The sequence below is a fragment of the Apus apus genome, chromosome 21, assembly GCF_020740795.1.
Source record: "Apus apus isolate bApuApu2 chromosome 21, bApuApu2.pri.cur, whole genome shotgun sequence".
NCBI classification, from domain to species: Eukaryota; Metazoa; Chordata; class Aves; order Apodiformes; family Apodidae; genus Apus; species Apus apus.
The window spans coordinates 3,180,196-3,204,961 of record NC_067302.1 but is presented as its reverse complement, the minus strand read 5'-3'; the positions used below and the strand labels follow the sequence as shown (position 1 = coordinate 3,204,961).

General features: G+C 49.1%; 1 protein-coding gene across 5 annotated transcripts in view; it reads left to right on the top strand.

The window, feature by feature from the left end:
* The first annotated feature begins 15 nt into the window (after positions 1-15).
* LOC127393109 (CCN family member 2-like) overlaps positions 16-24,766 on the top strand; it is a 34,623-nt gene continuing 9,872 nt past the window's right edge. The window contains exons 1-7 of one of the 5 annotated variants that reach the window (XM_051637883.1): positions 16-750; positions 2,962-3,069; positions 7,641-7,821; positions 16,818-16,979; positions 17,581-17,721; positions 20,426-20,640; positions 23,819-24,026. In XM_051637883.1, the coding sequence (XP_051493843.1) occupies positions 23,964-24,026 (63 nt within the window). In that variant the 5' untranslated portion in view covers positions 16-750; positions 2,962-3,069; positions 7,641-7,821; ... (2 more) ...; positions 20,426-20,640; positions 23,819-23,963. Of the gene's footprint in view, positions 751-2,961; positions 3,070-4,743; positions 4,762-7,640; positions 7,822-16,817; positions 16,980-17,580; positions 17,722-20,425; positions 20,641-22,071; positions 24,027-24,766 lie in introns of those variants that run through there. The other 4 variants (XM_051637885.1, XM_051637886.1, XM_051637888.1 and 1 more) reach the window with 4 other exon arrangements.

Sequence of the window (24,766 nt, the reverse complement as noted above, 5' to 3'; positions counted from 1 at the left end):
TAGGGAGGTGGGAGTTTGGGCTCTTCTCTCAGGTGAATAGTGACAGGAGGAGAGGGGATGGCCTGAAGTTGCACCAGGGGAGGTTTAGGTTTTAGGAAGAATTTCTTTACCCAAAGAGTGGTTGGACATGGAACAGGGAGGTGGTGGAGTCACCATCCCTGGAAGTGTTTAAAAGAAATACAGACGTGGTGCTCAGGGGCATGATTTAAGCACTGAATGGGTAGATTAGGTTATGGTTGGTGGATTTAGGTTATGGTGGGGCTTTATGATCTTCAAGGTCCTTTCCAACCAGGATGATTCTGTGATTCTGTGTGTGTGGGGTGCCTGTCGGGGCCTTCAGGAGGCCTGAGGTGAGGAGTAGACCTGGGTGGAAGGAGATGAGATGAGGGGTCTGAGACTGAAGAGAGGGAGAAGGGAAGGGCCTGAGGGGTGATGGGGAGGAGGGTTGGTGGATGGATGAGGCAAGGTGGGCCAGGAAAGCCGGCCAAGCCTGGCTGAGGCCATTCAGGGACTGGGATGAGGCACAGAATAGTCCTTCTGGGGCAGGAGCACCGTGGAAAGGGGGTGTTGGGGCAGGCAGGAAATGTCTGCCCCAGGACAAGGCATGTGCCTTAAAATGGGAGGAGAAACAGGCAGGCAGGCTGCCCAGCTGGCCTGGAGAGGGGCACAAGGCCAGTGCTGGGGTCTCCATTGACACCTCTATTCCTTGAGTCGCTTCATGTCTGAGGATCCCTGCTCCTTCTGGAAAGAGTAAGTTTCCAGCCCCTTTAACAGGGCAAGAAAGCAGGGCCTGTTGCATACTCCAAAGTTTCACGTGTGAGAAGAAAAATACAACCAACCCCAAATTTCCTAATTCAAAGATCCTGGTGTTTTCTGAGACAGGGGTTGAATTCATTTTAGCACTCCAGGCTGACAATCCAGGCACCCACACATCATGGGATTGCCTTCAAAACATCAGGAGACTTTTAAAGGAAGGAAACAAAATTGATTACTTCGTGTAGCAGTTCACAGGCCTGTTGCTGTGCTCTGCAGAACTATAATGGAAACTGATTGTGTATCCCAATCATTTCATGTAGCAAAGGTGTAGCATTCCTACTGGTTGTGGTGTTTTAAAAGCACTTTGGTCCTCTCTTCAAGCAAGAGGAGGTGCTGAAATAAGTTGTGTGGAGGTTTTTCAGCTCTGTGCTGTGATTATGTGATTCAGCCCACTGGTGTCAGGGCTGGTGGCCTGCAAAGTCAGGCACTTGTTGGCAGTGTCAGCGGGAGGCTCAGCGTGGTTGACTGGGGTGAGGAGGTTTGTGACAGGCTGTGTCCCTGCTTCCCTCCACCAACAGGGCAGTATCATAGAACCATGGGATGGTTTGGGTTGGGAGGACCTTAAAGATCAACTAGATCCAACCTGCATGGGCAGGGACACCTCCCACCAGCCCAGGCTGCTCCAAGCCCCATCCAACCTGCCCTTCAACACTGCCAGGGATGGGGCAGCCACAGCTTCCCTGGGCAACCTGGGCCAGGCTCTCACCACCCTCACACCCAAGAATTTCCTCCTCATCTCCAACCTCCATCTCCCCGCTGCCAGTTTTAATCCATCCCCCCTTGTCCTCTCCCTCCCTGCCCTTGTCCCAGGTCCCTCCTGTGCTCTGCATCCCAGCCAACCTGGGGCTATTCCCAGCTCAGAGGTCAGACCGTGGCCTCACCACTTGGCAGGCGGGAGAGTCAGTCTTTGAGGTTGTGGGCTCAGCTCCAGGGCTTGGATTGGGAATGGTGTAAACCTTCCTCTTCTCCTGTTAACTCCTCCAGGCCTTTGACAGCCAGGGTAGCAGTTCCTGGTAGTTATGATGGAGCCCAGACGAGTGGATCTGCAGCAGCCAGGGCTGCGCGCTTGTGGGCCGGTCGGTATTTTGGCATCACCCAACACCACAGCTCTGGTCACGGGAGCTTTGCTTTCCCTCTTCTGGGAAGCCAGGCATGGGGAGGAGCTGCTGGAGCACGGGCTGTGGCTGTGCAGTCATTGCAGCGTGCCATAAATCCAGCAGATGATGACAGGGACGCTCCAAACCCTCCGTGCTGTTGCCTGCTGGGTCTGGGTGAGCAGAGGAGCTGCCTGCTGCCCGTCAGAGGGCAGCACGAGGCCGCCGGTGGCTGAGCGGGGTTTTTTGGGCATCCCGATAGTGCTATGAGAGCAGCACCAGGCGATGGAGCCAACCCTCTTTTCTCCTGAAGCCACGCGTTGGATGCTCGCTTAAATCTTGCCCGGAGCATCCTCATTCCAGTGACTAATGTGTGAAACCGACCGGGAGCAGAACAAGGAGTTATTCCCTCTGCTTTTTCCCTGCGGATGAAAAGTGTAATTGAACATTAACCCAAAGTTTCTGCAGGAAAAAAAATACCCTTCATTTTAATACTGGGCAGGTTCTGTATCTCAATCATCATTCTGCAGCATGGCCAGTTGCTCTAGAATATCAACTCTTCAGCAGTCATGGGTGTGCAAGATTCCTAAGATTAAAAACATATTTACAGTTTGATTGATTTGTTTTCTGATGTTTGAGTCCCTGGGGCATCCTCAGCTCGTTTTTTTCCCAAGCTATTCTCTACAATGTTGCAAAATCTGGCATAAAGTGGAGGCAGGCAGCAGGCCCCACAGCTGAGAACTCTGTCAAATCAAGATGTTCAGTTGTCAGGTAAAACTTTTTGTGCCTTGGTGGCGCTGGCAATGTGGTCTCTTGCAGCTTCCCTCTCTTTGGAGTCCCTGCTGAGACTGCTTCAGGTGTCAGTTTTCAGGATGCTTTATTTTTGTTCTTGCAACATGGTGGATCATCCACTGGGTTCTGCTTTGCAGGGCCCACCAGGCTGGCTCTTCTCCTCTCTTATTACAGCTACTCAAAGCCAATAGTTTGTTCATTGTCCTTAGATGAAGTGAGTCCAGTATCTTTAATCACTCCTTTCCATTTTTCCTTCCAGCTGAGTAATACAGAACTTGCTTTTCCTGGGATGGTCCACAGAGATGGATGCTGGGAATGAGGATGCAAAAGGAGCCAGGACCATGTGATTGCATTGGACCAGGAGAAGGTAAGAATTTTATATTCAGTGCTATATCTGAAGTGACTGCTGTTCAGGCACCTTGTGACAGAGCAAAAAACACTGCCAGAAGAATATTATTGTGTGAAAAACTGTTGATTGTCCTTTAAAGTGTTGTGAACTGGCAAAGAGGCAGCAGCTCATGATGGGAAGACATGGGAATTCCTCTGTCCTGTGTGGATGTCAGTAGCCAGCAGCAGAAACTTCTGTCCAGAGAGGTGGTGGATGCCCCATCCCTGGAAACATTCTAGGTCAGGTTGGATGGGGCTCTGAGCAACCTGGTCTACCTGAAGTTGTTCTGCTCACTGCAGGGGGGTTGGACTAGGTGACCTGAAAACTGCTGAGTAAATTCCAGTGGGGATTTAATGTAGTCAACTGGAGGGGTGACCCTTGAGCCCTCCCAGGAGTGGGCAGTACTTGTTGTCAGTTTCGTAGCTGCTCAGTGGGATTTTAGCTCCTTGAAGGGCCCAATCCTGTGAGCTTCAGAGCTCTTTAAACTTCCAGTGACTTTCACTGGAGTTAAGGTCACTCAGCACCTCCCGGGAGGAGACCCTGAACAATCTCAGCTTTTCAAATTAATGGTTTTGAGCATGAGAATCTGGCCTGGGAGATTTTAATTTTAATTTGCTATTTTTAGCTTGAGCTTGAAACTGACTCAAATAGTTTTTCTGCCTTCAGAACTGTGTATTACTGAGTTAGAGCCTTCCCTGTTGTTGTCTCACAGGCACCAAGTCCATCTGTCTTGGACAGCTGTATCCAATGGACTGAGATCAGGGATGAATTTCTTTGGCTGGGGATAATTGAAATAATAAAGCAAATAAAAAAAAAGTAAAGATAGATAAAGCAAAACATTGAACTTGGAATGGCTTCTGAGATTCTGAAAGTAATTTAAGTAATCCAGGAGAAAATATGCAATGAAATCTGTTCTCCATTATTGCATGTCTTAAAATTTCTTCCAAACCACGTTTTTATATGATGAAGATAATGCACCTTAAAGTGAAACTGAGATCTTGGGTCTTCTTTTTGTTTTGTTTTGTTGTGCTTTGTTTTTTTTTTTCCTCAGTGTAATATTTACAAATTATTCTAGGCTTGAGATTCTCGTTTATTTAAAGACAAGACTTGCTGTTTCTCTCTCAGTCTCACAGCAAGTAAAAATAATTGCTGACCAAGTTCTAGCTACCAGTGGTATTTCTGAAGGAAGTGGTAGTAAAAGCTCCTTATTGTAATGTATGTGCTTGCTAGTTTGTCTATCCTGTTGTATATCAACCCAGTGCAGTGGCAGAGACCTGGTGTTCTCCCTTACCTTGTATTTAAGAAAAAGTGAGGACACTTGTGTGATAAAAACATGTTCATATTTCTCTGGTACTGTGGGTTTTGTAAGATTCCTCTACAAAGCCAAGATTGACTTTGTACAAGGACAAGGACACTGCATTCCTGTTCCTTTAAAGGAATAACTTTTAAGCTGGGAAGTTGTAAATTATTTCTGAGCCAAATGGCTGAGCTGAGCAACAGCACAGGGAGATCAGGGTGGGGAAAGTCTGCAGACATCAGGGACCAAGCAGGGCTAGAGGAATGGGTTGGAAGGGACCTTAAAGATCATCTCCATGGCCTCCTCTGGACTCTCTCCAGGAGCTCCATGTCCTTCCTGTGTTGGGGTCTCCACATCTGGACACAGTTCTCCAGGTGGAGTCTCATGAGAGCTGAGTAAAGAGGGACAATCCCCTCCCTTGACCTGCTGGCCTCACTTTTTAAGTCCTTTTCTTATTCCTAGGTCTGTCAGCTTTCCCCTCTATGAGCCTATGTGTTCCCCTTGCTGGCTTTGCATTCCTATTCCCACACCATAAGTCAATCCCTGTTCCTCTGTAGGTTTTATCTTCTTCATATCTTCCCTGAGGGATGTCCTTGGAATTTCTTTGGAGGCCTCATCTACCCCATAGGGATCAAATAAGAGACCACTGTGTCTTGGCAAGCCAGGATTCAGATAGGATTAATCTTGGGTTGTGGATGTCAAAAATGAGAGTGGGGTCAAAAAAGAAGTTGCCTGTTTCTTATTTTCATCCTTGGTACTAGAGGGAATTCACCCTCAGAGAATTTATGAACATGCTGAAAGGTCAAAGAAGAGTGTTCCGGATGTTCACAGTGATAATTTACTCGCTGGCAGGGCTCATTTGTTTACATCCTCCATAAGGATCCCATGGGACAGACTTAATAGACTTAATCCTGCTTTGGGATTTCTGATGGAGAGTAGCTCTCGGGGTATCTGCCAGGATGTTTGTAGTCCATACACAGCCAGTTATGGGAGTTCATACCAGTGATGGTTTCAGGTAAAAGAAATAAAGAGGCTTCTCCACGCCATCAGTGAGCAACTATGTGACTCCAAAAGCAGTTCAGCTAATGACACTGGCCCAGGTTGCCCAGGGAAGCTGTGGCTGCCCCATCCCTGGCAGTGTTGAAGGGCAGGTTGGATGGGGCTTGGAGCAGCCTGGGCTGGTGGGAGATGTCCCTGCCCATGCAGGGGGCTGGGACTGGATGATCTTTAAGGTGCCTTCCAACCCAAACCATTCCATGATTCTATGATTTGAGTGTTAATTCCTGGAGCAGTTACAACCATACTTGCTCAGAAGCTGCTGGAGAACCAACAAAGAGGCTTCCTGGAAAGCTTTCAGGGCATATTCAACCTAAATCTCCCCTAATTTTAATCCATCCCCCCTTGTCCTCTCACTCCCTGCTCTTGTCCCAGGGAAGAAGGGAGGGGTGGGGGTAATGTATGGCAGCCCTGGTCTGTGTGTTGTCTGTGTGCATTTGATTAGTATGAAATTATTCTTTTTCCTCAAGTTGAGTCTTTTGCCCAGTGACCTTAATCAGTGAAGATCCCTCCTTGTCCTTTGTCTCGACCCATCAGCTTCTAGTTGGGTTTGTCCTCCTCATCCCAGTGTGTGTGTGTGGGGAGCTAAGTGAGCAGCCATGGGGCTGGTTCTTTGTTGTCATGTTAGGCCCAAACCACCACACTGACATAATTAAAGCTGTGTTGAAAAGCCTTGGGTTGATGGTTTTGCCTTGGAGATACACCAAGGAATGTTAGACTTTTTAAAAAAGGGGTTGCTTCTCAGAAATAGGGAGGGCAGGATTTGATTCAAAGCTCTTCATTCTGGAAAGCATTTTGAGGTTTGCTAAAGGTGCCATCTTTAGTCATAAAAATAACAAAATGAAAAATCCAGAAGTGTATTTATAGTAAGAATCATGATGATTTATAGGGTAATGATAGTTGCAGTGCTCCTAGCCTAGGAACTCTATATTGAACAGAGTGGTTGAATGTTTGGCTTTTAAAAAGAGAGAGAGAGGGGAAAAAAAACCCCAAAAAACAGATGAATAATGAAAAACAAATCCTTCCTCTGGTGAAAAGCCAAACCTGTGTTTTGAAAATTAAATGTTTTTTTGGGTTAAGCAGTGAAAAAAAAATTGACTTGATCTTTGCAACAGCTTGGATTTATGATTGGAACCAGTTGGCTGTGCCATAGAGGAGAGGAATTTTCTGGTAATTAGAGCTAGAAACTGGGAGTCAGAAGCAGTAGGGTCTGTTTCTGGCTTAGGCACTAGCACGCTATGTAGCCTTGGGAAACATGCTGCCTCATTTGTACCTTGGCTTTCCCATCTATAACATGGGGCTGAGGAAATAATTCAACCTCCCAAATTGCACACACTAATTAAAGACCATTTCCACAGCACCTTCAGGCCTTGACTGCTAGAGGATGGATTTTCCCAAGAGTGCTTCAAATGCATTTGAAAAATCCTGCCCTAAACATTTACAAACCTGATTGCCCAGATTCCTGAATCCACGTGTGGGCATCTAATTGACAAGGGTCTGATTTCCAGAAGTTTGTCTGAAAAAGAACATGATGGGGAGTGAAAACAGAGGGACCATGGGACTCCCTCCTGCCAAGATCCTGCCATTTATCTTGCCCAGTTTCACTGGCTCCCCCAGCAGTAACATGTGATCTCATGGGCTGCTGTGCTGGGAATTCTGTGGCTCTGTTGCAGCACTCCAAGAGGCAGCTGCAGAGAGGCAGCTGGGGAGTGATCAGCTTAGTTCCTACCTGCAGTTGGTGGTCTCCAGGGGGTGCAGAAAGCATAGATCACATAATGGTTTGGGTTGGAAGGACCTTAAAGATCAACTAGATCCAACCTGCATGGGCAGGGACACCTCCCACCAGCCCAGGTTGCTCCAAGCCCCATCCAACCTGCCCTTCAACACTGCCAGGGATGGGGCAGCCACAGCTTCCCTGGGCAACCTGGGCCAGGCTTTCACCACCCTCACAGGGAATAATTTCTTCTCTGAGGGAAAAAGAAAAAGTCTGAGGGAGAACCCAAACCCTGGACCATGGGAACAAACCTGGGGTTGCCCTCTCAGTCTGGACCCACAGATTCCCAACGTTGGGTTCCTGGGCTGTGACCTTGCTTCCCTCACGCTTCCTCCCTCATGTGTGGGGTGGTGTGTGGCTGCTGAAGAGGTGAGATTAGAGGTGATCTTATGGTCAGGCTGAATCTCATTTTGTTGATTTCAGAATGCCTGGGACAGCAACTGCAGCTCCCTCCTGGGACCAAACTCAACCCATAACAAGGCTTCTTTTCTCCTGACATCTCTGCTGACCTACGTTTCACTCTCAACTGTTGTGTCAACTTGACAGCCCTGGAGTGTGCCCTGACCTTGCAGCATCCCTGCAGAAGGCACTGTGGAGTCTCTTGGTAATGAACTGGCCAGCACCAAAGCCTGCAGCATGTGGGTGTTCCTTAGAGGTCAGATTTTGTATCCATTTGTTGGTTGCTCAGGCTGAGCCAAGGTCCCACCCAGTGTGACAAGGCCTAGAGATGCAAAATACTCCTTCACTGTATCTCAGTGCAGCCAGCCTGCTCATGCTGGGGCTGGACAATAATATTACTCCCTAATTATGCATTTCTGCATAAATACCAATGAGTTGGAGATGTTCAGAATTCATCTTCAGCACCTTAAAATATCCCCAGGTCTCCAACTAGGCTGTTCTAGGAGCAAATGAGCTACCCCTCAGAAATAGAAAGGTTTTGTTGGGAATTTGAGTGGATCCATTTTAAACTGGCAAACAGATGAGAGGGATGATCTTTAAGGTCCCTTGCAACCTAAACCATTCTATGTCTTTATGGATCTGGGCTCTTGAGTTTCCTGAAGACCCATGAACTGACCCTTTGAGTCTTCTTTATTTGCCAGAGGAAACAAAGTCTCACAGAGCTGTTTTCTCCATTGCCATGTAACTAGTTTATTTGCTGGTAACTGTAGCAGTGAAGAGTTAAGTGCACCAGAGAGAGCTTTGGAGGAGAGTGAAGGCAGCACACTGGAGGAAGGTAGGCAAGGTGATGGTCATTGCTCCTGTATGAATTGTCTTCTTCAGCCAGACCTAGTCTTGTGTGCTCATTGGTTTCTGGCTGAGCCTTGTCCTACACCATTGCATGTCAAAGGACAACTGGATCCTGTGATGGGCTGACAATCAGGGCTGGGAGAGCAGACAAGCACACCTAGAAGCACTTATGGGTGCCTTTAAGTGGTAAAGGTGGCCACACAATTCTGCACAGAGCAGATCCTGTGCACTGCCTGTATTGAACATCCACCTCATGAGCAGATCCTAGATCTGGGGCTTTTCCAACATCCTGCAACACAAAGTCATAGAATCAGAGCATTGTTTTGGTTGAAAATATCTTTAGGATAATCTGGAAGAGGGGAGACTGAGGTTGGACATGAGGAGGAAATTCTTTGCTGTGAGGGTGGTGAGACCCTGGCCCAGGTTGCCCAGGGAAGCTGTGGCTGCCCCATCCCTGGCAGTGTTGAAGGGCAGGTTGGATGGGGCTTGGAGCAACCTGGGCTGGTGGGAGGTGTCCCCTGCCCGTGCAGGGGGTTGGGACTGGGTGATCTTTAAGGTTTCTTCCAACACAAACCATTCCATGATTCTATGAAATCCAGCTGTTAACCCAGTACTGCCAAAGCCACCACTAAAACATCTGGGTCTTTGCCCTCTTCAGTCCATGGGGGGGCTCAAGAGCTCATTCAGCTCTGAACACATCACTTTGTCTCTGTCTGAAACCTCTATTTGGGACTTTGGGGAAACAACTGGACAGCAGGAGCTCAATCTTTACTGTTTTGTTGGCTTTATGGAGAGGAAACCTTAATTTGTGCACCACAGCAGGCCTTGCATGGCTGGCTAGATGCATCTGTGGAAGGGGAAGTGGCATTCCTCTCAGGCATGGAGTTACTGCCAGCAGCAGGAGACTGGTTTTTCCAGGCCAAGGGGCTGACTGCTGACTCGGGACAGCAATCCCTGTATTCCCCAGCTTGATGGATGGCTGAGATCCTTTGTCTGATCCCAGCACTGCTTTTAGAAGCTGGCTCTAGGGAAATGGGAGGAACAGGCTCCTGCAGAGTCAGGCCCTACAAAGCAGCCTGTGTGGGATGGAAGGTCCCCTGCTCTCTGGCTCCAAGGAGCATGTGGGGGTGTGTATGAGTGTGCAGTGGGGGGAACACTTCTGGCAAGCAATGAACTTGTCCAAATAAACAAAAGGCTAAAAACAGCCCATCCTTAGCCCCTTGAGAGACCCTGCACAGATGGAACCAGTGACTGTAAGTCCTTGTTGGGAATCCCATGGATAATTGTTGACAGCAGGGAAACACATGGCAGCATAAGGCAGTGCAGAGAGTGCCCTCTTTGTTCCCTGGGATCACTGGAATATCTGTCTTGTCAGTGCTGGTGAAAAAGCATGGAGTTCAAGCTCAGAGAGAGGAGTGAGCAGAGCTGCCTTCTGCTCTTGGCTCAGCTCTGGGCTTGCTGTGTGGCCTCCTGCAAGCTGCCTCTCTCCTCTGCACTGCAGTTCTTCCTCTTGTGCATGGGATAGAAAACTGCTTCTCTGAGGATTTGTGGCCAAGCTTTTAACCTCTGCAAGGTGCTGTGTGGCTGGAAGGCAGATTAGTATTATATCCTCAGCTTGACAGGGTGCTGGGCCATCTCATTTTAACTATATTATTACCTAGAAAGGTTGGACCATATGATCCTTGAGGTCCCTTCCAACCTGGCATTCTAGGATTCTATTATTATTTACATATGATTCACAAGAGGCAGAGGGGCTGAGAAGTTCAGCTGGAAGGTCAGCCTGTCACAAGACACAATTTATTTTGCCACCAGTGAAAATGAGAAATTAAGCAATGAGAGAAAGAGGCTGTTGTCAAGAGGTGGGAACTGGGCTGTTCAATGAAGTTACAAGTGACAGGACAAGAGGGAATGGGATCAAGTTGCACCAGGGGAGGTTTAGATTGGAAGCTGGGAAGAATTTCTTCACCAAGAGGTTGTCAGGCCCTGACCCAGGCTGCCCAGGGCAGTGGTGGAGTCCCCATCCTTGGGGGGATTTAAGAGTCATACAGACAAAGTTCTGAGTGATATGGTTCAGTGAAGGACTTGTCAGTGTCAGGTTGATGGTTGGACTTGCTGATCTTGCCACTGAGATTCCTGGATGTGGCCATTTGGTGTTCCTGGAAAGGCCTGGCTGCTCACTGTATTTTGACAGAAATCAATCACTCAGAGATATGGTGTTGGTGCAGCAGGAGCTGGGCACCTTAAGGAGTGGAATGTTAAATAACTGCTGCTTTTCTGTGGGGAAAGACAATATGTGTCATCAGGCACTGGAAAATGTTCTTAGAAACCCTGTGATACTGTAAAACTTGCCAGATCATCTCCAAGTTCATACTTAATAGTTCATTTGAAATTAGTTCTCCTTTGGGCCATAAGGTTTTAAACATCTGAATCTGAATCATAGAATAGTTATAGTTGGAAGGGACCTTAAAGATTATCCAGTCCCAACCCCCTGCACGGGCAGGGACACCTCCCACCAGCCCAGGTTGCTCCAAGCCCCATCCAACCTGCCCTTCAACACTGCCAGGGATGGGGCAGCCACAGCTTCCCTGGGCAACCTGGGCCAGGCTCTCACCACCCTCACACCCAAGAATTTCCTCCTCATGTCCAACCTCCATCTCCCCTCTGCCTGTTTTAATTCATCCCCCTTGTCCTCTCACTGCATTAGAAGGCAAGGGAAGTACAGGGAAGTGACTGATTCTGCAGAAAATGCTTTTCTTCCTTGTCTTGCCACCTGTTTTTATTTCTGAGATCTGAGTGACTTCTGTGTGCAAACAGGCCTCTGCAGCACTTAAATTACTTAGAAAACCTCATCTCTGCCTTCTTCTAAGCTCTTCATAAAAGTGTGCATTAACAAACTGTTTTAACTCTCCTACTTGTCATCCAACTTTCTTCTCCCAGAAGAGGAATGGGAACTGATTCTTAACTTGCTTTGGCCACGTAACACCCCAGATCTGTTGAGTCAAGAGAGTGATTCTTTCTTCACCCTAACCAAAAGCAGGATTGGCCTACAAAATCTGGAAGCCACTTTTTCCCCCCCATTGGATTCCCTGCTGTCTTGGTAATCCTAGGGACTAGTTAGACCCTTCTGCAATGGGGGGAGAGATATCCCTCCAGTACAAACTGTGTTTTGAAATCTCTTGGCTCTGGTTTGTCTAGGAAGGTTATAAATACTGTTCCCAGGACAAACATTCTCCATGTCTGAGAGCTAATGAGCCAAACAGCTGCTCAGAGGCTCTCCACCTCTGACACCAGTAAACACTAAGCCATGTGAAAAAGATTTTAACATGCCCAGACACTCTGAGAGAAGAGCTTGTATATGTGTCTAAAAAGCAGTTTTCTCTCAAACCATTCTATGATTCCCACATCCATTTTGTACCTCCAAAGGAAAAAGTCCTTTCTTGACCATCTTGGACACCTGTAACTGTTAGACCAGGACCAGCACAGACCATCATCTCTTTGCCACTGGTGCAAATCCAGCTGTTTTCAATAAAATGCACTATGTTTACAGAAGGAAGAGAGCATGAAGTGTCCCAAACATCTCTCTTAGGGAAGTATGCATTTTTTGTAAGGATCCTTCTGGGATGTGCCACATGCATTCAGTATTCACTGATACCCTCTGGCTGTCTGAGCAGCTGCAAGGCCAAAGAACCAGTAAATCCACATTTACTAGTTGAGTAAACTGGGCTTATGGCTGCTTTGCACCACCAGGAAAAATGAAAGGTGTCCTGGCTCATGCTGATGCATTCAAAGTATAAAAGAATTTGTAAACAGGATCTGGGAACCATTTGAAGGATCAAATAACTTTGTCCATGAGTTTGTATCAGCACAACACAAATGTCCACAATTCACTTCAGAAGTGACATCAACAGGAGACTTCACTGAAAGTGTGCAGGTGGTCTTGCCCTGTATCTTGCAGTTACAGAATCCCAGAGTGGTGGGGCTGGAAGGGACCTCTGGAGATCATCCAGTCCAACCCTCTGCTAGAGCAGGATCCCCTAGAGCAAATCCCACAGGAACACATCCAGTTGGGGCTGGAATGTCTCCAGGGATGGAGACTCCACAGCCTCCCTGGGCAGCCTGTCCCAGGGCTCTGTTACCCTCACAGTCAAGAAGCATTTTCTCATATTTAGGTTCCACCTCCTGTGCTCCAGTTTGTCCCACTGCCCCTTGTCCTATCGCTGGGCACCACTGAGCAGAGTCTGTCCCATCCTCCTGACACCCCTGTAGATATTGATCAGCACTGATCAGATCCCCCCTCAGCCTCCTCCTCTCCAGCTGAACAGCCCCATCACAGGCAGATGCTCCAGCCCCTTAATCATCTCAGTGTGCAAAGATGAACATTTTGCATGGCAATCTCTGCTTCCCACCCATCCTTTGTTAGGATCACAAGGCATTTCCTTCAAGGCTTTTCCCCATCCAGTGCTCCTCAGACCCCAAACTCTAACTGGGGTTACGACTGGCCCACTGAAACCCAACAAAAATGCAGTTAGAGCTTTTTGTACACCACAAAAGCTGTGTTATTGGGGGGATCCACTACACCTGGATTCTGCAGAAGTTGCATACATCTCAAAAAGCTCCTTTGGCTCTGGCTGGACTCCTGGCACCCCTAAGAGCAAAAAAAGTAGTATTAAAGGGGACAGATTCCTTGTCTGGGAATGTGGGAATCATTCTTTTTGCTTGATGCCTGACTCATGTTGACTGAAACCCAAATGACTTTTAGGTCAGGCAATGTCAGGATAAAGTTGTGAACAGACTTTTTCATTCATGTTCCCAGTCAGCTTGTGTCTTCTTAAGAAATAATTAAAAAAATAAACTAGGTCAAAGGAGCACAAGAAATAGTTTTGTCTCTCTTGTTTTTTGGGCTTTAAAGCATGTCCCAGTTGCTTAAGTGAAAATTGCTGTGACTTGGAGAAGTGTGTCCCAAAGCCTCTTATTGTTTGTCTGTCACTAATCGTTGTAAAAGTCTGTTTCTAAGAAATGCAGTTGGTCAGATGGCTTTTCATGGCTCAGGGTTGGATGCTGGTCTTGGTTCCTCTGCTCTCATCTGGTATCAGTCTCTTGGAGTGGAGTGACTCATAGAATCATAGAATCTCAGACTGGTTTGGGTTGGAAGGGACCTTAAAGATCATCCAGTCCCAACCCCCTGCATGGGCAGGGGCATCTCCCACCAGCCCAGGCTGCTCCAAGCCCCATCCAACCTGCCCTTCAACACTGCCAGGGATGGGGCAGCCACAGCTTCCCTGGGCAACCTGGGCCAGGGTCTCACCACCCTCACACCCAAGAATTTCCTCCTCATGTCCAACCTCCATCTCCCCTCTGCCAGTTTGAATCCATCCCCCCTTGTCCTCTCTCTCCCTGCCCTTGTCCCAAGCCCCTCCCCAGCTTTCCTGGAGCCCCTTCAGGCCCTGGAAGGTGCTCTAAGTTCTCCCTGGATCCTTCTCTTCTCCAGGCTGAACACCCCAACTCTCCCAGCCTGTCTCCAGAGCAGAGCTGCTCCAGCCCTTGGATCATGTCCATGGCCTCCTCTGGCGTCTCTCCAGGAGCTTCAAGTCCTTCTTATGTTGGGGGCTCTAGAATTGAACACAGTTCTCTGGGTGGAAGTTGTGGGAGCCCCATCCCTGGAAGTCCCAATCCCAAACCATTCCATGATTCCATGATTCTATGTGGTGATAACTGCTCTTTGACATCCCAGTCATGACACTCTTTCTAACAGGGAGACAGGGCAAAGGAGGGAAGAGAACAAAAGCAGTGGGGGGTGGGGGGGTGGGTAAGGAATTAAGGAGTCTGACCTTCATGTGCTCAGAGAAATGGGCAGGATAGAGTATTCCTGCTGGGTTTTCCCTGCTTCTGGTCCTTTGGATTCAGCAGAATTACTCCTGATTTACACCCCTTCGGGTGGAACTGGATCACTCCCTGTTTCTTCAGCAAAACAAACAGTTGTTACTTGGAAAGAAAAACAGAGGAATCTTAAAATGTGACCCACAGCTGAGAGGAAATTCTCAGTAATGCAAGAATTTGGGTTTCTTTAGTTTGTAAACAAAGCAGGAGCCCCTGGGGGAAACGTGTTGATTAATGCTACAGGGGACTGCAGGGAGACAGTTCCTGTGGCTGTCAAGGGAATTGAGGGCAGATGTTCAACTGGTGTAAATTAGAATAATTGAATGGTTAAGGTTGGAAGGGACCTCAAAGATCATCCAGTCCCAACCCCGTGCATGGGCAGGGACACCTCCCACCAGCCCAGGTTGCTCCAAGCCCCATCCAACCTGCCCTTCAACACTGCCAGGGATGAGGCAGCCACAGCTTCCCTGGGCAACCTGGGCCAGGGTCTCACCACCCTCACACCCAAGAATTTCCTCCTCATGTCCAACCTCAATGTCCCCCTCCTTCAGTCTAATCCTTCCCTCCCTGTCCTCTCACTCCCTGCCCTTGTAAACTGCCTCCCTGCCATCTTCCTCAGTGACATTCCCAGGGCACAACGACCTCAGGAGGTGACTCAAGGGGAGAGGACAGAAAACCCTTTCACACTGCCTCCTTCCCAACCCTGCTCTGCCCTACTCCGGAGCCACTGGCACGGATCAAGAGCTCTCCCTTTTGTCTGGGAAGTCATTAGGTGGGAAGACTTGGAACAGCAACAATCCCTCTGTGGGGAAGGGGTAAAGCTGGGGGGTCTGCCCCCTCTCCTTCCTTTTAAGTGAGCTGCAGAGAGCTTTAGAGCTGTCCAATTGAAACAACTCTAGGACAAAAATAGGATGAGAGTGCTGCTTTCAAAACATAACCATTAAGCAAAATCTATCCCTTCCTGGAGGCTTCTGTGGAAGTGGCAGTTTTGGAGCCAGGAACCTCTGCTGAGTTGAGGATTTCTGGCACTGGAACCTAAGGCAAGCACTGACCTCCCAGTGCTGGCCTTGGAGGAGAGGCTGCACCCAGCTCATGGCAGCAGATGAGACCCAACTTGCAGGCACTGACACATCTCCCCCCAAGGCTGATTCTGCTGTAGCCTGTGGAACAACAGCAGAAATGAGCTTCTGAGTGTGGGAACGAGCTGAGCAGACACTGGCAGCTCCAGCAGTCAGCCAAGCCCAGTTGGGGGCCAGGCAGTAAACGCCATCTCCAGGCTTAAGAGCAAGAAGGAAGAATCAGCCTTGAGCTCACAAATCTGAGTCCAACACCAGGTCACCAAAACTTGGGGCTGCCATGACTCCACAGGAGTTATAAGAACCCCTCTCCAGAAAAGTCTGGGCTCTCTGCTGTTTGTGTGGCTTCACTCTTTGCCTGTAGCTTCAGAAAGGATCCTTGTGTCTCCTTTTAAAGACCAGCTGGTGCTGATAAAAAGGGACATGGCCCGGAGCTGCACTGCCCAGGCATGGTCCTTCAGTCATCACTTTGGAACACAAAAGCCTTGCAGATCACAAAAGTGCTTCTTTAAATGTTCTCCTGTACCTCCTAACACTTTGCTGGGGCTGTGGGATCCATGAAGTTAGTCTCAAAATGACCAGAGGAGGAGGGACTGCCAGTGCTGTGCATGTAACCTCATGAAGTTCATCCTGCACTGAAGGCATCACTGCCAGCTGTAATCATTCTCCAGTGAAAGCAGAGACAGGCATAATCTCTGTGTGGTTGTCACAGGGATGCTTGGGGTAAAGTTCTGGCTTTAGTTTTATCAGTGCAGAGTCAAATTAACCTCCAGCTCCTGAGCTGTCTTTGTTGCAGGTGACTTTTCTGCCCTAAGATTCTTTCTTTCAACTCTATTTTTAGTTTGTGTGAACAATAAAAAAGGGTCTTATATCCTTGTCATGAGGCTTGTTCATGGGATTCCCCTCTGACTCAGCACAGCTTGGGCTCTTCCCTGGCCTCTCCAGCTGAGATCCCCTTGGGAAAAAAGTGCAACTTCTCACTTTAATACAAGACCTGGATGTAAAATGCAAACAGAACAGTAGGACTGAACAGGTTGCCCAGGGAAGCTGTGGCTGCCCCATCCCTGGCAGTGTTGAAGGGCAGGTTGGATGGGGCTTGGAGCAACCTGGGCTGGTGGGAGGTGTCCCTGCCCATGCAGGGAGGTTGGAACTGGATGATCTTTAAGGTCCCTTCCAACCCAAACCAGTCTGGAATTCTATAAATGCACCTAAGGCCTAAAACAGCATCTCAGGCTCTTTCCCACATATATTCTGCTGAAGTGAGAGCATGGGAATTTGTCTCATTGCTTTTGTTTCTCCAAATTCTTTTTGCAGGATAACAGTACAGATTAAGTTGACATATTATTTTGGGAAGAATTTGAGAAGCTGGAAGTAATTTTGTTTGTTTCCTTTGTTCTAGGAAAGGGATCCACATGGCCCTGCCAGCCCTCCTTGTTTGGGGCAGAATGAACAGGCTTGCAGGCATCTGAGGTGTGTCCTGGCCCTCACTGTTTCCTCTGAAGGAAGATGAGCATAACAGAGGAGGATCTTCACCAGTCCAGAGGACTTGGAGATGGAGAGGGTGAGTTTCAGTGGAAAGGCAATGACCTTGCTGAGTCTCTGTAGCTGGGTAGTTATTTCTCCCCTCAGAACATCAGGGACACACAGAGTTCTAACGGTTAATGCCAGAGTCAAGAACATTTCTGTGGTTTTTGAAGGTGTTGATGCCAAGTGACAAAGAGCTGCCTGGGCAGGAAAAGCCTTTTTCCTTACCTCCTTGAAACATGGCCAGGCTCTGTAGTTTTATAGAATCCATCATAGTATCACAGACTGTTTTGGGTTTGGAGGGACCTTAAAGATGATCCAGTCCCAACCCCCTGCATGGGCAGGGACACCTCCCACCAGCCCAGGTTGCTCCAAGCCCCATCCAACCTGCCCTTCAACACTGCCAGGGATGGGGCAGCCACAGCTTCCCTGGGCAACCTGGGCCAGGCTCTCACCACCCTCACACCCAAGAATTTCCTCCTCATCTCCAACCTCCATCTCCCCTCTGCCAGTTTTAATCCATTCCCCTTTGTCCTCTCCCTCCCTGCCCTTGTCCCAAGTCCCTGCCCAGCTTTCCTGGAGCCCCTTCAGGCACTGGAAGGTGCTCTAAGGTCTCCCTGGAGCCTTCTCTTCTCCAGGCTGAACACCCCAACTCTCCCAGCCTGTCTCCAGAGCAGAGCTGCTCCAGCCCTTGGGTCATCTGCATGGCTCCTCTGGACTCTCTCCAGGAGCTCCATGTCCTTATGTTGTGGGCTCCAAAACTGGACACAGTTCTCCAGGTATTTCATTACAGCTGTCCTCTTTTTTGAGGTCAGGACACCTTGGGCTCAAAAATTCTCAGAATAATTTGGGAATCCTCAATAACTGTTTTCTAACAAAGTCTCTTGACCTGACAGATGGGCCTCTCTCTGCCAGGCAGGTCATTAATTTCCAGTCTAATGCACAAGGGAGAACATTGTGAAATGACTGAGTAAAGAGGCATTAGAGTAAAGATGATTTGGGGTTATTTGCCTGGCAAAGGGATGGAACCAGCTATAGCTTCTCTTGTACCTGGCTCATGGCTCTATTGCAGGGATCAGAGTGGAAATAAACCTCAAGCCTGCTTTCAAACTCATCTCTCTGCACCTCTCTTGCCAGATGACATCATGCTTCTGAGGGTGAAACAGTTTAAACTATAGAGAGGAAAATTATTGGTTTAAACAACTTCCTTAAAACAGAAACAGCAGCAGCAGACTGAGGGTTTGTAAAACCTTTTTGAAAACATCTGTTGCTCCATTTCCAGGATAAAATGGCCTAAACTGTAAGAGCCTTAGTTGGCTGTCATAGTCATTGCTTTACCAGCAACAGGGTGTTTTAAAAAACTGGATGGCAAAAACTATCCTGAAAATAAAAGCTCTGAACTTAAAGTGATTTAAACAGGTTTGCAACAGTAAAGCTGTTGTACCTGAACATCAAATGGTATGAAATGTGCAGTGTTTGTAGCCAGAAATAATAATGTTCCTCTACTGGCTAATAAAACTGTCACCTCTAAATGTATCAAGAGGGTTTCTAGTATCATAGAGGTTTCTGGGGAAGAGAGCTGGGGGAGTTTCTCAGGACAAGGGGCTTGGGGAGGAGATAAGCAGCATACATCATGCAGCACACAGAGGAGTGGGTGACTCTGCTCATGTGAAAGTCCCACCAGAGTCCTCACACAGGTTGCAACCTGCTAAAACCTTTCATTTTCCTCAGCTGGTGTGAGTTTGGTCTGTCTGAAGGCAATGATGCTGCAAATACAGGCTATTTCCTTCTTAATGTTGTGTAAAATGGTGCCCTTCTTCTAACAAGGCCACTCATGGAGCTTGGCAATTGTCTTTTCTTAAACATTCATGATGTGAAACTTCTAAAAACCTTTTAGTAAAGAATAAAAATCTATGTGAAGGATCAACCTCATAGATGTGTTCCTATAACTAAAATAATCAAGAACATGTCAGTGAAAGTCTCACACTTCACAGTTCACACCTGATTTCTCATGGGTGTGTACCTCAGAGCAGTTTGGGCAGCACCTGGGGAGGAAGATCATGTTCTCCCATCAGCAGTCCTGTAGTTGGCTTACAGCTTATTTTAAAGAATCATGGAATAGCTTGGGTTGGAAGGGACCTTAAAGATCATCTAGATCCAGCCCCCTGCATGGGCAGGGACACCTCCCACCAGCCCAGGTTGCTCCAAGCCCCATCCAACCTGCCCTTCAACACTGCCAGGGATGGGGCAGCCACAGCTTCCCTGGGCAACCTGGGCCAGGCTCTCACCACCCTCACAGACCAGAATTCCCTCCTCATGTCCAACCTCCATCTCCCCTCTGCCAGTTTAAAACCATTACCCCTCATCCTATCACTACACACTCTAGTAAAAAGTCCCTCCCCAGCTTCCCTGGAGCCCCTTCAGGCCCTGGAAGGTGTCTGGGTTACATTCCAAGGTCAACACTCCCTGAACTGGGAGGAGTCCCTGCCTCTCTCAAGGTGCAAGCTCTGTGTCAAGGCTGGCTCCCTGGCATGGCCCCAAGGGCTAGAAAGGCCATAAAAGATTCATGTGCTGAGATCCCTTTGTGCTGCAGAGGAGCAGGCTGAGCACTGCCTGGCTGCACTGGCAAACCCCCCTGACCTGCACTTCTCCTCTTGGGCTCTAAAGTCTACCCCTCTTCTCTATCCTCTGCATTGGGGTCAGCTGCAGGAAGAACCAGATGACCTAAGGGTCCTTCCAGCCTAAATTATTCACTGATTCTGTGTAAGGAGCTGGAATTTTTCCAAGACCTGAATGGGAAAGGTGTGGGCAGGCTCCTGCTGGAATCCCAAATCCTTAATGAGAGATAGAAACACGACCTGGTGGGCCACCCACCCCTCCAGGTCCTACCAGCCTGGCAGACCTCAGGGACCTGTTCCTGCCTGTTGGGTCTGTGTGAGATGTGCAGCTGCTCTGAACTAGGGAAGGCCAACTGATTGCTGCAGGGTGGCTGTGGCTGAGGGGCAGAGCTCCTTGGGGCTTAGGTGATCATAGTGTCCCAGCCTGGTTTGGGTTGGAGGGGACTTGAAAGAGCAGAGCTGCTCCAGCCTTGGATCATCTCTGTGGCCTCCTCTGGACTCTCTCCAGGAGCTCCATGTCCTTGCTGTTTTGGGGCTCCAGAGCTGGACACAGCTCTCGTGATCATGCACAGTGTGATCATGATGATCACACAGCACTCGTGATGCCAGAGGTCTTTGAAGGGATGGGATCAGGTGAAGAGTTTTCCCTGACACCCCTTCAGAAATGGCTCTATAGACCTGGCAGTGCCTGCCTCATGTACTGGATACAGCTCCTGGCAATTTGGGACAGTGGCTGTTTATTCAGGGGGTGGCAGAGCCCAGCAATTAATGCAGTGGCCCATGGCTACAGACACCTTTTGTGAGCCCCTTCTCTTTCACAAGCCAGGTTACCTTGAGCTCATCCTTCTTTGCCTCCTCTCTGCAGGTGGTGTGAGGCCCAGCTCCCCCAGGGGACAGACTGCTGCTCAGCTACATCAGAGCTGTGCACCAGAGGAGGCCTGGAGATCAGGAAGCCTCCTTAAAGAAGCCTGCCCAAGTCCACCTTAAACATATCCTTCCTCCCTGCCGTTTTCCTTCAGGATAATTAAGCATGCAGTAAGTTAAGAAGTGGAAAAACCCAAGGGAGCATCCGTTTCACAGGTGGGTGCAGATGACTTTCCTCCCAGGGCCTGTTCCTTCTGCAGTTCTGTGCAAGCCACTGCCTCTGCACAAATGCTTCTGCCTGTGGTGGTGACTCACCTTCATGTCCCAGTTGTTCAGGGTCTCAGGAGATCACTGGAACACTACCACTGAAGACCTGTGCTGGTACTTTTGCATCACACCTTGACAAACCTTGAGGCACAAGGTGGTTGCCTGCAGCTCTGCATTGCCCAGGAGATCTGGATTTTCCCTATGGACCAGTCACCTGGATGCTGAGACCAGGGATCCTGAAGGAGTTGCCTGCACCAGCAGAGTGTGTCCTGGGACAGGCCTGCACAACCCACACTGCCTCCAGCTCTGTGCCTGCAGCCCTTTCTCCACTGCTCTTTGAAGGGCTTGTAGCTGCAGTTGGGCTGGGGGCTCCATCAGGCTTCCCAGAGCCTGGTCTGGACTGTGTGTGAATTCCTGCCTCTTTGTTATATTCAGAGCTGGTTGTCACTGGCCAGCTGTGGGAATGGAAAGCTTCCTGTAAGGGGCAGTTCTGAGAGCCACCAGTGTGGCCTGCAGAAATCTGAGCAGCTTTGAGACAGGGAACCATGACATGAATACTGTGTCCAACTCCAGTTCTGGAGCCCCCAGACCATGCTCCTTGTACCTTTTTATTTTGGCTTCTGCAGGCAGAGTGCTTCTGGGAGAGATCAGGCTGAGCCAAAAACCTCTGGGTGTTTTTGCCTTTTCTTCTTCAGCCTTACATGATTTTTAGCAATTTTCGATGTCTTTTTTTATTAATGACTGTAAGTTCAGGAAAGCCACTGGTTCGTGACTGAACCCAGAAGAACGTAACAAGGTGAATTAAACACCCACTATTTTTTGCTTGGGGGAGATTTTAAGCAGGGTTGACACCTTCATCTCTTCACTTGAGGCAGCTCAGGCAAAAAGGAGAGACAGAAATTGGTGTTAACTTGGGTGTTTCCTCCCTTTGATCATTCTGAGACACTCAGCCTTCATGTTCTTCTCTTGCTTCTTGGCATGTGGCATGACCAGTGGGGTGAACAGTTCAGCTGCTGGGGTTAGGGGTGGTTTTGGTTGTCCCAGTGCCCTAAGAAAATGTTGGATTATGGATCTAGGGAGCTCCCTATCACTTGTCCTTCATTTCCTACTGCTCCTCTGCTTTTCTTCAGCCTATGGTAAAATGGTGCCTTTGTGGCAGATTTTCTGACGGACAAAGCAGGCACCTGTGTCCCCAGAAACACATGGAGGGCTTGGCACTGCTCCTGGCACTTTGCAGCCTGGAGAAGAGAAGGCTCCAGGGAGACCTTAGAGCACCTTCCAGTGCCTGAAGGGGCTCCAGGAAAGCTGGGGAGGGACTTGGGACAAGGGCAGGGAGGGAGAGGACAAGGGGGATGGATTAAAACTGGCAGAGGGGAGATGGAGGCTGGACATGAGGAGGAAATTCTTGGGTGTGAGGGTGGTGAGAGCCTGGCCCAGGTTGCCCATGGAAGCTGTGGCTGCCCCATCCCTGGCAGTGTTGAAGGGCAGGTTGGATGGGGCTTGGAGCAGCCTGGGCTGGTGGGAGGTGTCCCTGCCCATGCAGGGGGGTGGGACTGGATGATCTTTAAGGTCCCTTCCAACCCAAACCAGTCTGGGATTCTCTGATTCTATCAATGTCCTGTGAAATGTGAGCAGCTAATTTTAGGTGACAACACAGCTGAAGGTGCCAAACCTCCCAAAAGGGGAAGGAATGTACATCCAGCTTGACTGCCTGTAGCTCCCAGCTGCTCTGGGGCACTGGATGTTTATGCCACCTCCAGTACATTAAATCTTTTGTGTGGAGACATAATCCTTCGTTGTGACATTAGCAGAGGGAGCTGTTGAGGAAATGATTGTGAAATGCCTTGTGTTATGGAAGAGCAGCAGCAGGAGGTGCAGCTGAGGTGGTTTGCTCCGGGCTAAGGCTCTCCAGCCTCTCAGGGCCTTTCCAAGTGCTAATTAATTCAGAGCTGGAGTTGTCTGTTTTCAGCACTGGACAAGTAGTGACACAGGGAGTGTGGAGGCTGATCTGGGACCTGGAAGGACCTGAGTAAAACCCAGGGCTTGGTTCCCAGCTGACATGCTCTGCAGGAAGGAAGGAGGCTGTATTACATGATCCACTACAAGCTCCCTAGATTTTTCTGCATCTGCTGCCCTGCTTCCCATGATCCTGATGATCCCACTGCTGGGATGTGGCAGGGACTGCACAGCACAGTGCATCCTGTGGATGCTCCTGCCTTCTCCTCTGGGTTGCCCCAAAGCAAGGACACACATCTGGCTGGAGTTCACACACTTCTACCCTGGAAAACATCCCTGACTGAAGGCACAGCTTTTTAAGGCCACTTCTTGTGTAGCACAGAGGATTCCAGTCGGGTCCCAACCTTCTGTCACACCCCAGGCCAGCAAGGACTAAGAGTGCCCTCTGCTGCACTCCTTCTCCTCATCTTCCCATGGCAGCATCCCCTCACTGTTTGGGAATAAACAAAACAACTCTTTTCATACACAAACCAACCCTTTCATATTCTAAAGATCTTTTTGTGCAGGCTGGCTGAGAAGCCTGGTTCTGTATTTCAGCAGCAACCAGCAAACATCCTGCCCCGAGATCAAAAACGTGTGATATCCCACATCAATCCCCAGGAACAAGGAAAACCCTACAGGGAAGTTCTGCCCTTTATCAACAACTTTCACCCTGTAGCTTTTCAACTGCCCTGTACAACAAGCAGCTCCTCGTTGCAGGAGTTCAGGCAGCAGCTTTTCTAGTGGTGAAGCTGTCACTGCTGGCAGTGCCAAGCATTGGTGATGCCTGGGCAGCTAAGGTACCAAATTGTGCCTGGCAGCCCTGAACTCCATCCCTCCCTCCTCTTCCAAGGAAAGCACCACAAAACTCTGCTTATTAAAGTCCAGCAGCCAAACAGGAATGGATGTAGGTAGGAAAAGGGGGGTTGTGTCAAGAAAGCTGTCCCAGGCTTCATACTTGTGGAGTTAAAAAGAGGGGGGGGAAAAATAATAAAAATAATCATCTTGCTTTTCCTGGGGTTTGATTTACCCGCGTGGAAAGCAACCAAGCTGCAGGCTGTGCCGGCAGCCCCAGGGCCACAGGAATCTGCTCATGTTCCCTGGAATTTGGACATTTTTTCTCCCATTCCAGCTCGCCACTCAGGCGCGGGGAACGCCCCCTCCAGGAGCCTATTTAAAGAGGAGCTGGTGTGCAACTTGCTCCGAAGAGAAAGGAGCAGCTCCAGAGGGGAAGGAGGGAGTCAATCGGCAGCCTGAATCCCTTCCCTTTGCTCGGGATGTCTGGCATTTTGGGAACAGTGACCTGGACCCTGTTCCTCCTCCTCCTTGCTCCTGGTTGGGTATGTATTGCATTGCAGCAGCTCCCTTTACTCGCTGGGCATTGCAGCTTCTTGCTTGGATGCATGTGAGTGTTTTGGGCTGGATAACCCTTCCCAGCTGCCACCTGCTTCCCAAGTTTTCCAGGAGAGGGATGACTGCTGGGGAAGGATGCAGCACCGTGTCTAACTCCTGGCATCTGTGGACCTCAGAGCTCTTGGCAGGTGGGAAACAGATTTTGCTTTGCTCCACTCCTGTGAGCTAGAAGCCAACCTTGCTTGGCACAGGGGGAGAGGAGAGCAGAGACAGGTGAAGTCACTCAGTTGATGTCCCTGCAAGGCATAAAAGTCTCAGTTCTGTCACCACTGAATCCATCCACATGTTCCCAAAACCCAGTGATCCCGAGGGGGGGAAATGAGGCTGCAGCCTCTCCAGAGCAGGATTTGTGCCTGGTTTTGTGTTAATACAAAGTGTCTGACAGAGCAGCTGATTCTGCTTAGGACTTTTGTGGGCTGTGACAGTGCCAGTGATGGCAGGAACATTGCTGCAGTCATGAATGTATCTGAATTCCAGGTGGGATGGGTGAAGAAAGTAGGTGCATGGAGCTGCTGTGGCTTGTGTGGCTTTTTGTGCTGATAGAGGCAATAAACTTGTGGTTGATAAGGTCTGCTCAGCCTGTGTCAGCCTCTTTCCTGCCAGAAAGGATGTCCTGTGTCACCCCCCTCCCAGCACTACCATGATCTAAAGGTAACTCCTGCCAGCT